Source organism: Nerophis ophidion, linkage group LG07 (genome assembly GCF_033978795.1).
Source record: "Nerophis ophidion isolate RoL-2023_Sa linkage group LG07, RoL_Noph_v1.0, whole genome shotgun sequence".
Taxonomy (NCBI): Eukaryota; Metazoa; Chordata; class Actinopteri; order Syngnathiformes; family Syngnathidae; genus Nerophis; species Nerophis ophidion.
This window is the reverse complement of record NC_084617.1, coordinates 47,827,089-47,839,915: the sequence shown is the minus strand read 5'-3', so window position 1 is coordinate 47,839,915 and position 12,827 is coordinate 47,827,089. Positions and strand designations below refer to the sequence as shown.

The following is a 12,827-nucleotide window of genomic DNA, read 5'->3' as shown; positions in this document are numbered from 1 at the left end:
TAGGCCACCCATGTCCCACGATGATGTATTTGAGATATTCAAAATCTAGCTTTTATGTTGGAATTTAGAAAAGTGTTTTTTTTCTTTTATCCAAGCCACTACGTCACACCACGGATTGCCAAGAAGTTGGGTGATACCCTGATCCAGGTTTTGGAGGAAATAATTTCATTAGGAGCAAGGCCACATACACACCATTAAGCTTCATTACCTCCACCAGGAGCTTAAGTAACCGTATTCAGAAACATGGTACGATATTATTGTAGTATTGTGAAAAAAATGAAGAAAACTTGGTAAAAATGCCTTAGTGTGTAAAAAAAAGTGGCAGGAATGTTTAGGATAAACACAGTTACTGTAATTAAAAGCAAACAATGCTCAAATGTGTTAGTTGGTTTGTTAGTTGCTGTCGGTCTGTTAATTAGTTAGTTAGCAAAACGACTCAAAATTTCAGAACGGATTTTCATGAAACTTTCAGGAGATGGCCAAAATGTGTAAAGACCGATTTGAACTGTTACTACTATGTTACCTTAATTCTACGTTCCCTGCAGGGACAATGGCAGTGAATGACCGACTATAATGTTCACTCGGTTTCTTTAATTGTGCTCTTTATAGCTAAAAAAATAATGGTGGTATTTTCATTTAACTTTTAAAAAATGTCCAAAATGGGATAAGGAGCAAAATAACTGATTCTGACAATTTCTCTTACGTTACTTTACGTTTACATTACAAGTTTCAACTTTTTTTGCCCGTGACCCAGCCTCCACCCACAGTGATACACAGTTGGTGACAGACAAGAGGCTTTACTCCATTTCTTTCATTCCACTATTGATTGCTCAAAAATGTATGGGCGCATTTTTATAAACTTTCAGGAAATGTAAGAAATGGTAAACGGAACAACATTTTGCGGGTTATACAGATCTCAGTCTAGATGCAACACTTTTTTATTACTGGGAGATAGGGTGTGGAGGTGTGCTTTTTAGCTTTGAATTGCATTGAATAAATTTCAGATAAGTTGGATCAGCCTGTGATCTTAATTTTTTCTGAATCCAGACCTCTAAGGGTTATTGATTTCAATTATCATTGATCATTCTAATGTTATTTTGTTCTCAACAAGTTCCACTATGTAATGAATTAAGATTTTCAACTGTAATATTGCATTCATTGGGATCTAGGATGTGTTATTGTCCTCTTTTTAGAGCAGTGCATAGAATGTAAAAATCAACATGAAAGAGGCATGTGCAGACATTATGTTCTCCATCTATCCTCATATCTCTCTTTTCTCTGGGATGAAAGGATTAACTTGTGTCGTCTCGGTACCATTTGATCAACATGCTGCCGTTCTGCATCTGCACGTACCTGTCTTTCCTCTTTAGTCCTTTCTGTTTCCCAGCGAGGTTCCTCAACTCATCTTCCGTAGGGTGCTGGTACCACCGAAGACTAGCCAACCAAAAGAAAAGTGGGGTAAGAAAAATAAAAAAAAATGTTTACAATAAATCAGCTGAATAAGAATTCTAGTTATGAAATAATGATTACCTAAACAATCCCTACTGAATTATATATTATTGCTTGCCTGAGAAAGCACTTCACCATAAAATAAATGCTTACTATGAGGTTGGGAATCGTCAATAATATGATCTGAACATTGCTTACTCTCTTGTGTGATGCTCACAACTTAAAAATAGGCAAAATTAATATTGAAAAATGCTCTTCAATGCAAAGTGAATCATGTCTCAATTCCACAAATGTGGCTCCAAATATTTAGAGCAGCTCTGAGCTTTATGATGAACCCCCTCAAATAACAGAAGTGGTTCTAAAACTCTTCTTTACAGCTGCTCTGATACACAATTAAGAAATACTTGAGAGAGGCTTTACAATATCAAAGTAATATGTCCTGGAAATAGGGCCTCATTTAACAGCATCATTTAAAAGACCTCAGTTCACATCTCTACCTTGGAATCCAGCTTTTTTCATACATTCCTTGTATATGTATTTATTAGAACAGTATCAGTTATAAAACAAATTCCTCTCGCCCAGTGAAAGCATTTATCAAATAATATACAAAAAAATTGCAGTAATAACCCAATTATTTAATCATCCATCCACCCATTTTCTACCGCTTGTCCCTTACAAGGTCTGGATTATTTTCTGCATTTTCAACACTATATCGAAAATGTTTTACTCATGCTGATCTCCATTTTTCTACCCTATTTTCAGATAAAATCATCATAGGGAAATACAAAAAAAGAGCTACATTAGTGTGACAATGTGATTTACCTGCCACTGCAGAGTAACCATCTTGCGAAAGAATAATGAGGTATGATTTTTTGAATTACACTGGCCATTACCATGGTAACCACCAGCTGCACTCCGATCACACCCTGTGAAAATAGAAAGGTTTAAATGGAATTTAAATGGTAATAACATTTGAGATAAAGCAGTTACACACAAATGAAGTGATTCCTTTGTCTTGTTTTAGGAGCATGCCACAGTCAAAGAGAGAAGCAGTATATTTTACTAAATGTACAGTAAATGTAACAGAATGATTAGGCACACATTGACATAAAGACTCAAAACTACACCAAACTATACATATTTACACATATATTTAATGTGTTAGTCAGACAAGAGTTGGACTACACACCTTAGTTCCCCTGCATGTCCAGTCTTTATTTTTCCCATTACATTTGTTATGCTTTTATGCTATATACTGGGACCAAAATAGTTTATATTGTATATCAATGATATCTGTAAAGTCTTTGAAAAATTAAACTGTATTCACTTTGCTGACGATACAAGCCTGTACTGTTCTGGGCAAGACCATGGCCAGATCCGACAGACCGTAGAGAGTGAACTCCACATACAAAAGCAATGGTTTGATGCCAATAAACTATCAAACAACCTATATAAAACAAAATACATCGTTTTTGAAAATTGGAAAAAAAGACATACAGTGTCACACAAGATTTGATGATATGGAAACAGAAAGGGTGTATTTAACAACATTTTTGATAATTTATATAGATGACAAATTAAATTGGAAATTGCACATAAATATACTCAATACAAAGTTGTCAAAAATGATTGCTATGTCAGATACAATTAAGTCCGTAAATCAAAAGGCTCTTACCATGTTATATAATTATTTCGTACTCCAATATCTCAAATATTGCGTTGAAATCTGGGGTAACAAATTACAAAAGGATATTAATCCTTTTGCACGGATTACTGCATCAATGCAGCGTGGCATGAAGGCAATCAGCCTGTGGCATTGCTGAGGTGTTATGCATGCCCAGGATGCTTCAATAGTGGCCTTCAGCTCATTTGCATTATTGGGTCTGGTGTCTTTCAGCTTCTTCTTCCCAATACCCCACAAATTCTCAATGGGGTTTAGATCAGGAGAGTTGGCAGGCCAATCGAGGACAGTAATGCCATGGTCAGTACACCAGCTACTGCTGGTTTTGGCACTGTGAGCAGGTGCCAGATCATGCTGGAAAATTAAATTATCATCTCCATAGAACTTTACAACAGATGGAAGCATGTACACAGCTGCATTGACTCTGGACTTGATGAAACACAGTGGTCCAAAACCAGCAGCTGACATGGCTCCCCATACCATTGCTGACTGAGGGAACTTCCGTTGTCTAGAGTTCAGGAGTGGCTTGACAATGGGAATACGGCTATTGAAGCTGTATCTGTTGAAAACCTCTGTGGAGATGATGATTTCATTTTCCAGCATGATCTGGCACCAGTCCAGAGTGCCAAAACCACCAGTAACTGATGTACTGACCATGGCATTACTGTCCTCCATTGGCCTGCCAACTCCCCTGACCTGAACCTCATAGCAAAGGTGTGGGTTATTGTGAAGAAGAAACTGAAAGACACCAGGCCCAATAACGCAAATGAGCTAAAGGCCGCTATTGAAGCATCCTGGGCATCCATAACACCTCAGCAATGCCACAGGCCGATTGCCTCCATGCCATGCCGTATTGATGCAGTAATCCGTGCAAAAGGATTCCCAACCAAGTAGAGTGCATTAATTGACATTTTAAAATGTTTGAATTTGTTTTGCTGTTATAAATCTTTTTTTTTTACTTGGTCTGAGGAACTATTTAAATATTTTGAGATAGGATTTTTGAATTTTCTTAAGCTGTATGCCATAATCAGCAATATTACAATAATAGAAGGCTTGCAATATTTCAGTTGATGTGTAATGAATCCAGAATATATGACATTTTCATGTTTTTAGTTGCATTACAGAAAATAAAGGACTTTATCACAATATTCTAGTTTTCTGAGACAGTCCTGTATATCCTGCATCGTGATATGGCCTAAAAACATTGATATATTAAAAAAAGGCCATATTGCCCAGCCCTACCTCAAAGCCCTCTAAAACAACTTCAAACCCTCCCTCAACGTTTTATATACATACTGCAAGTCTATATATAAAGTAGTGAAATACACCTTCATAACAATATATAATGTTTTATATGTAATATGTTCAGTATTTACCGTGTTTTGATCATTTTAATCAATTAACTATGGGGACTGACTTTTCCCGCGCATTGATTACCGGTTCCGTAGCAGCGCACGTCCGACTTCTGGCAACAAATGTGTTTTCCCACTTCCGGGTGCAAAATGCTTGTGCGTGTTCTTATCATGAGAGACTTGGTAACAAACAACGACAAATGAAGATCCGCAACTTTATCTTTTTGAAGATAGATGAACGGAGGATGAACTGCTAGTTATAGGAGCAAGCACGAAGAAAAGGGTAAAAACGTTGGAGGAGACGAAAGCCGATGCAAATGGGTAATTTGGAAACAAGTTATTTCGACATAAATGGTGTGCTTTTCCCCAAATAAACCAGAAAAAACTGTCCCCGGCCAGCTGAGCTAAAAGACACAACTGTCCATTGGAGTGAGTCATAATTTATATCGATCATGATACATGCAGCACGTTATGCTTGTTTTTATATCTACAGACATCCCTGTCTGGCTAGCTGTGTACAAACAAAACATGAAATGTGGGCTAATACTTTACAGATACTGTAATATGATTGTTCACGTTTTTCAGTCAGTACAGATTGGTGTCGTATCGCATTGTGTCATGCATTACTAACGCAATAGCATTTTCTTGTTGAGACAGAAGCTAGCTTATCTTTTACTGTAGTTAGCATTTACGGCTAATACCGAAGCACGCCGATGTGTTACTGCGGTAGAAAAAGAGTTTCTCAGTGTTTGCTCTTACACAGGGCTGCCAAGCCTCACACTTTGAGCATGACAGTAACGCTATTTAATCCTTTCTCACACCACACTTGACATTTCTCACGTATATATTTTCCCATCCATCAGTCTGTATTTTTTTTTTGCGGCTTGGCATTAAACACTGTGCTGATTAAACTCATCAGTCTTTTGAGCATAATCTAACCAACCACAAAAGGTACCACATAGGGCTGGGCGATATATCGATATACTCAATACATTGCGCGTTTGTCTCTTTGCGATAATAGAAAATGACTATATCGTGATATTCGAGTATATGTTCTCACACAGTTGCTTTTAGTGCGGGCATTACACTGCGTGCGTTTCCCACACTTTCTGGTCTCTCCTTCTCACAGAGACGTAAACAAGCGCACCTTCTTACATACGTAACGCGTGCAACGTCACACAGCCCTCCCCGAGCAGAGAGGTAGCTACATGGGTTACATTTGCTGTGATGCTAAAGGTGCTTTGCAAGTGGTAATACGAGAGGGAGAAGGTGCCAATCTGGTAACAAATGAAGGAAGAAGAATTAATTCCAAAGAAACAGCACGGGGTGCATCGTCTGGCGATGGTTTGGCTTCAAGCGGGAATATGTTGAACAATTATGCAGCAGAAGCGTTGCTACATAAAGTAGCAGCACTGCTATTTGATTTCCTATAATGCAGCTCATTTTTATTTGACACTTATTGAAATATCTTGTGTGACATCATGCACAAAAGTGCAATTTATTTGTTTTAAACTATTGTAGTGCTGTTTTTTTTACAAAAACTACACTTTAATTTAGTGTTGTTTTGATATGTCATTTGTATTAAACCGTTTCGGTACGGGGGTTTGGGATCGGTTCGGAGGTGAAAACGAGTTTCCACACAAACATATTAAGTAGCGTACCGCACGTTGTGTAAACAATACACACCGCGGCAACACACGGCATGCTAGCAGCGACCGGGCTACGATAGACTGACCATACCTCCTCTTTTCACCGAATATGTCCTCTTTTGAGGAGCAGTCCAGGTGGAGTTGCTTAAATGCCTCAAATGTCCGGCATTTTAAGTTAGGGTTGCGTGTATTTTCAATGTACGTTCAGGTTTAAGAAGGGGTTAAAAATAAAACTAATTATGCACGCAGCAGCATTCGTGAGGGAGGGGCAGAGACAGAAAGAGCGAGAGAGTTATGATAAATGCGCATGCGTCACCAGGCTCTGCTTTTTACCTGATTTATCAGATTTTATTTTTTATTATCTATAGCTGGGGTGTCAAAAGTGTGCTCCGAAAGCCATCTGCAGCCCAAAGGTAATATTTTAAAGCAGTGGTTCTCAACCTTTTTTCAGTGATGTACCCCCTGTGAACATTTTTTAATTCAAGTACCCCCTAATCAGAGCAAAGCATTTTTGGTTTAAAAATATAGATAAAGAAGTAAAATGCAGCATTATATCATCAGTTTCTTATTCATTAAATTGTAAAACAGTGCAAAATATTGCTCATTTGTAGTGGTCTTTCTTGAACTATTTGTATAAAAGATATAAAAATAACTATAAAAGTTGTTGAAAAATAAACAAGTGATTCAATTATAAAAAAGATTTCTACACATAGAAGTAATCATCAACATAAAGTGCCCTCTTTGGGGATTCATGAACTGAATTCTAAACATTTCTTCACAAAAAAAGAAATCTTTAACATCAATATTTATGGCACATGTCCACAAAAAATCTATCTGTCAACACTGAATATTGCATTGTTGCATTTCTTTTCACAGTTTATGAACTTACATTCATATTTTGTTGAAGTATTATTCAATAAATATATTTATGAAGGATTTTTGAACTGTTGCTATTTTTAGAATATTTTAAAAAAAATCTCACTTACCCCTTGGCATACCTTCAAGGACCCCAAGGGGTACGTGTACCCCCATTTGAGAAACACCGTTTTAAAGACCCATGGCACATTCTAAAATACTATTAAAATAAACAAAAACATAAACAAAAGAGAAATAAAAAAAAACTTAAATGCCAAATATAATTTAGAAAACAAATAATAATAACAATAATAAAACAAAGCTGTTTTTTTTACTTTCAAACTGTCATTGCTCAAAACATAATATTGAATCAAAATCAAGGTTATTATGAATTATTGATCTATCCAAAGTTCCCATTACTTCACATCAAATATTCCACTAAGAAAAATATTTTTGGTGGAATATTTAGCAAATTTGGCAAATAAATAACCAAAAAATGTATATTTTGTTGTTTTCTTACTGTACCAAAAATTAACTGAACCGTGACCTCTGAACCGAGGTACGTACTGAACCAAAATGTTTGTGTACTGTTACACCCCTATATATAACTGTTTAATAAATACAGTTTTGCTGAATTGACTTAGTTGTGTGACATATAGAATCATCATACTGGTGTGATTATATTCATCAAGTGTTCATTCAAGGCTAAAGCAAAATATCAAGATATATATCGTGTATCGTGACATGGTCCAAAAATATCGAGATATTAATAAAAGGCCATATCGCCCAGCCCTAGTACCACACAATATAAAACAATCAGAAGCACCGTAAGCCGGTTCTTGCCTGAGTTTTGGCCACCACACCTGTGGCGCCTGTCAAGTGTCAACAAACAATCTGCGAGCGTATCAACTTAAATCTTTTGGCGGAAAGGCATATTCTGATTTGTGACTGGATTGAGATGGAAGGGTATCGTGGTGGGATATCATCAGCTCCATTAAATTGCTGAGAAAAATACTTTGAGTTTTGGATGGATATTCGGAGACGTAAAAAAATAAAAAAGGAGATCAAATTACCATAACCTGGCATACGACATCCGAGGCATGGATAAGCACTTATTAAAGAATATGAGTTTAAATCAATATCAAACAAAAAATATAGAGGAATATTACTCAACATATGTAAAAAATAAATACAAATGTATATAAAACTATAAATAATAAAGTTGGAGCTTCAGCAGTTATTCCACAAGAAAAAAGTTTTGAGAAAATTAGTGACAAGGTATCAGAATTAATAGCAATTTACACTGTAGTTAATTGGACAGAGGAAAATAAAGTAAAGCAGCTGTGTGCTCACACTGCATGAAAAATAAAGCTTCAGAAATAAAATAAGATTTGATATACGAAAGAGTTCAAAAAAACTTTAGAATAAATAAAGCTAGAAGTGAGGTAAATGTGTGGTAAGGTCAATTAAAACAATGCAAGATAGTTGGAATAAAGAAAGGTAAGCAGTATTCCAAAGTCAGGGGAGTGTAGGTGTAATCAGAGAATAGAACTAGGAACAAGAAACATATTATTAGACTGATGTTATAACATACTGTAAATATCTAAATAGCTCATTGAAATTAATAGGAAAACAACACAGGATTGTGTGATTATTCTAATCAATTAGAAAATGTTGCGCATGTATTGATACTAGACGTGGGAATCTTTGGGCACACTTAATTTATGTATTTTTTCATTAATGTTGTGTGTCGCAGTTAAGCTCGCTGTGTTTGGATTAGTGTTGTAACTATACCAATATTTTGGTACCGGTATTAAAATAATTTTGGTACATTTCTAAATAAAGGGGACCACAAAAAAATTGCATTATTGACTTTATTTTAACAAAAAAATCTTAGGGTACATTAAACATATGTTTCTTATTGCAGTAATGATTTTCTACTTTGTGTATTGACATGGGAGTAGGCTATATGATTTATGCGTAACATGGGATGGCTCATAGAATCACACGCTGCACTGAAATATGGTGAGTGCGTACATGTAAGCGAATGCAGTGTCAGGTTGGATGCAACATGGAGTTATGTTGAACGAAATGCGGCGGTCATTTTACTGTTGGCCTTGGCTTGCCATAAAAATAGGCTAATGTGATATATAATATTAGATATTATTAGATGTAATTTATTTCGATCGTGGTTCGTACGGTCAAACTAAATATTTTAACAGGGTAAAGCCAACAATCTGTCCAGACTCCCGACGAAAATATTACTGCGCAAGTTTACAAATACATTTGGCTAATCGACATCAGTAAAATGTGGCATCATTACTTAGTAAAGCATCTTGCAAGAAGCATAAACAAGAGAAACCTACAGCGTAGGACTCGTTAATTGCCATTTAAAGTTCCTTGGAGTAGGATTCAGATTCATATCTGGCAACCTCGGTCAGGGACAGTGGGAGGGGACTACAAAATTTTGAACCGTGAGTGCAGTACCATTTCTGGCCACATTACTGCTTAAGGCACCTTTAACAAAAGTTTGGGATAGTTAACGTTGTGTGTAATGAGTTTATATCACATACTTGAAGTGGAATTGCTGAAATTAACAGACTTTTACACAATATTCTAATCATTTGTGTCCCTTTGGGGGAATACCATAAACCAAATGAAGAACTACTGACTTAAAGAACAATAATATGTCACTATTTTTAATTAGTCATCTTTGACTGAGTAACTACAGAGAGAAAACAATTAAAAAGTTAAGAGTTAAAAGACTGAGTTAGTTAATTCAATCTTTTCACCATAAGGTGTATCCTTGTACTAAAGTGATGTCAATGAATAACTTCTATAGTTAGAATTAGGGCTGGGAGATATTGGCTTTTATTAATATAGCGATACTTTTATGCCATATTGCGATATACGATATATATTACGATATTTTGTCTTGGCCTTGAATGAACACTTGATGCATATAATCACAGCAGTATGATGATTCTATGTGTCTACATTAAAACATTATTCTTCATACTGCATTAATATATACTATTTTTAAACTTTCATGCAGAGAGGGAAATCACAACTAAGTCAATTGACCAAAACTGTATTCATTAAATACTCTTCAATCTCTCACGGGTGACTTTTTAAATGAAAGAACAAATTAATAGTGTTGCCACCTTTCTGTAGTAACACTTCTGCTGCATACTTTGCATTGATTGATTGATACTTTTATTAGTAGATTGTACAGTACAGTACATATTCCTTAAAATTGACCACTAAATATTAACACCCCAGTAAGTTTTTCAACTTGTTTAAGTCGGGGTCCACGTTAATCAATTCATGGTACGAATATATACTATCAGCATAATACAGTCATCACACAAGTTAATCATCATATAATATACATTGAACAGCATATTGCTGTTGTTTGCTGAATATCTTCCCACTTGAAGCCAATCCACCGCCAGATGATGGATCCCCTGCTCTTTATGTTGGGCATTTATTGTTCTTCCTCCATTCGTGATAAGTTTCGCACCATCTCTCTCTTGTATTGTCACAAGATACGCTCTGCTTGTACGACCTGCCTCAGCTAATGTTAGCCATGCTGCTACCTCTCTGCTGTGACGCTAGACTCGCGAGAGTATATGACGTATGTAAGAAGGTGGGCTTGTTTTCTGTCTCTGTGAGAAGGAGACGAGGAGGAGTGAGAAACGCCAGTAAATAATGTAATGCACGCAGCTAAATGCAACTCGACTTGCCTCAGCTAACGTTAGCAATGCTAACGTTAGCTCTCGGCGAGAGCATGTGACGCTACATGCGCGATAGTATGTGACTCATGTAAGAAGGTGGGCTTATTTTACGTCTCTGTGAGAAGGACATAGGAGAAGGAGTGAGACACGCCAGTAATGTAATGCACGCAGCTTAAAGCAACAGTGTGAGAACATATAATCGAATATTACGATATAGTCATTTTCTATATCGCACAGAGACAAGCCTGCGATATATCGCATATATCAATATATTGCCCAGCCTTAGTTAGAGTATTGTGTATATGGGTGTCAACCTTCATACTTGTGTTTCATTAGAGCAAGGGACAAAAAACGCAAGGGCATAATTCATATCTTCTTAACATATGACTAGTCTGAGGTGACAACAGTAAAATTACACATGGTAAAATTTAAAGTAATGTGTTCAATATAGTGATTTGTAAGATAAAGAGAAATAAATGTGTACTATAATGACTGAGTCCATGGGCGTTAAACCCATGTCAGCCAAAGCAGAAGAACGGGATAAAGTCAATGACTGACAAACTGGCACTCTGGACCTACATTTTAAATTGGCCCCGGGGCTCATGCACGTCACACAGCGTGGTGTAAGCTGCAAAAGCTAAAAGCAATAAATACTTCCTCTAGAGTCACTGAGGGGAGACAGGGTGCCAATAACGTGGCAATTATCTTTGCTCAGAGGTGATGTGTGACCAAACAACATCTCTGGCTCAAAACACCCTATCCTAGTCCACTCCAGTGCCTGGACTGGTCAAACTATATAGGTCAAAAGCCCACATCTTCATGTTAGGTGGGTGCTTCTGACCCTTATTTAGAAGAAACCTGCAAGGATCTCCTTTCTTGGGGGAATTGTATCAGCATGAACTCTCTTATCTGAAACACTCTGCTTAACCCCCTCTACCTGGCAACCAATTGAAATCTGTAGGGGGTGGGCTGGTGGTATTGGCTCATGAAGCTGAGCTTGGAAGCTCTATTAAGTCAAACGTCCACTATTTAGATAATTTTGTGTTTGTTTGAAGACCTCTCACTGGTCAATCAATAGAAATATTGATTGATTGGGGACGGCGTAGCGGAGTTGGGAGAGCGGCCACGCCAGCAACCTGGTTCAATCCTCACCTTCTACCAACCTCTTCACGTCTGTTGTGTCTTTGAACAAGACACTTCACCCTTGCTCCTGATGGGTCGTGGTTATGGCCTTGCATGTCAGCTTCCGCCACCAGTGTGTGAATGGGTGAATGTGGAAATAGTGTAAATGCGCTTTGAGTACCTTAAAGTAGGGCTGGACGATATATCGCAGGTTTGTCTCTGTGCGATATAGAAAATGACTATATCGTAATATTCACGTATACGTTCTCACTCAGTTGCTTTTAGCTGCAGGCATTACACTACAGCAGGGGTGCCCATTACGTCGATCGCGATCGACTGGTCGATCTCGGAGGGTGTGTCAGTCGATCTCAAGCCAGGCATTAAAAAATAGACATAAAAATTAGCAATCATCAATCATACCAAGACTTCACTTTCGTCAGTTGTTTGACATTCTCGGCACCCGAGGATCTTGTGAGATGACGCTGGCTGCTGCGAGCTCATATTTAAGAAAAAAATCACTAACAGGGCGGACGCAGAGAAACACATTTTATTTCTAGAGACTCCGTACCTACTGTCAAAACTCTAAAGACCGACAGCACAGTTCCTGTCTTCACCATAAAAGACCTGTTTCATCCTGCCTGTGCTTACAAAATAAGAGTCTCAGAAAGCTAGCGTGCACAAGCTAGCAAGCTACGGAGTTTGATGCCAATGTATTTCTCCCCCGCCCTCAGGGACCGCTTTCTCACTTGCTTGCCCACCCGCACAGTCACTGACGTCACTCACCTGCTGCCAGACATTAAAGGGCCACACACATATGCTACTCTCATAACAAAATGTTTAAAAACGAGTATGCAAGTTGGACAAATGAGATGCCAAATCCAACCACTTTCATGTGGTATTGGACAGAAAGGAGGACTTTTTTTTTCCTCCATTTGAAAATGCAGACGTTATCAGCACCACTGTCTAATTCCAATCAATGCAA

General features: G+C 37.4%; 1 protein-coding gene across 4 annotated transcripts in view; it reads right to left on the bottom strand.

Annotated features, from left to right (window-relative positions):
* The window catches only part of tmem161b (transmembrane protein 161B), a 75,761-nt gene that overhangs the window by 42,612 nt on the left and 20,322 nt on the right, over nucleotides 1–12,827 (bottom strand). For all 4 annotated transcript variants that reach the window (XM_061906298.1, XM_061906297.1, XM_061906300.1 and 1 more), the window contains 2 exons: nucleotides 2,272–2,375; nucleotides 1,354–1,434 (listed from right to left, as the gene is read on the bottom strand). In XM_061906298.1, the coding sequence (XP_061762282.1) occupies nucleotides 1,354–1,434; nucleotides 2,272–2,345 (155 nt within the window). In that variant the 5' untranslated portion in view covers nucleotides 2,346–2,375. The remainder of the gene's footprint in view (nucleotides 1–1,353; nucleotides 1,435–2,271; nucleotides 2,376–12,827) is intronic.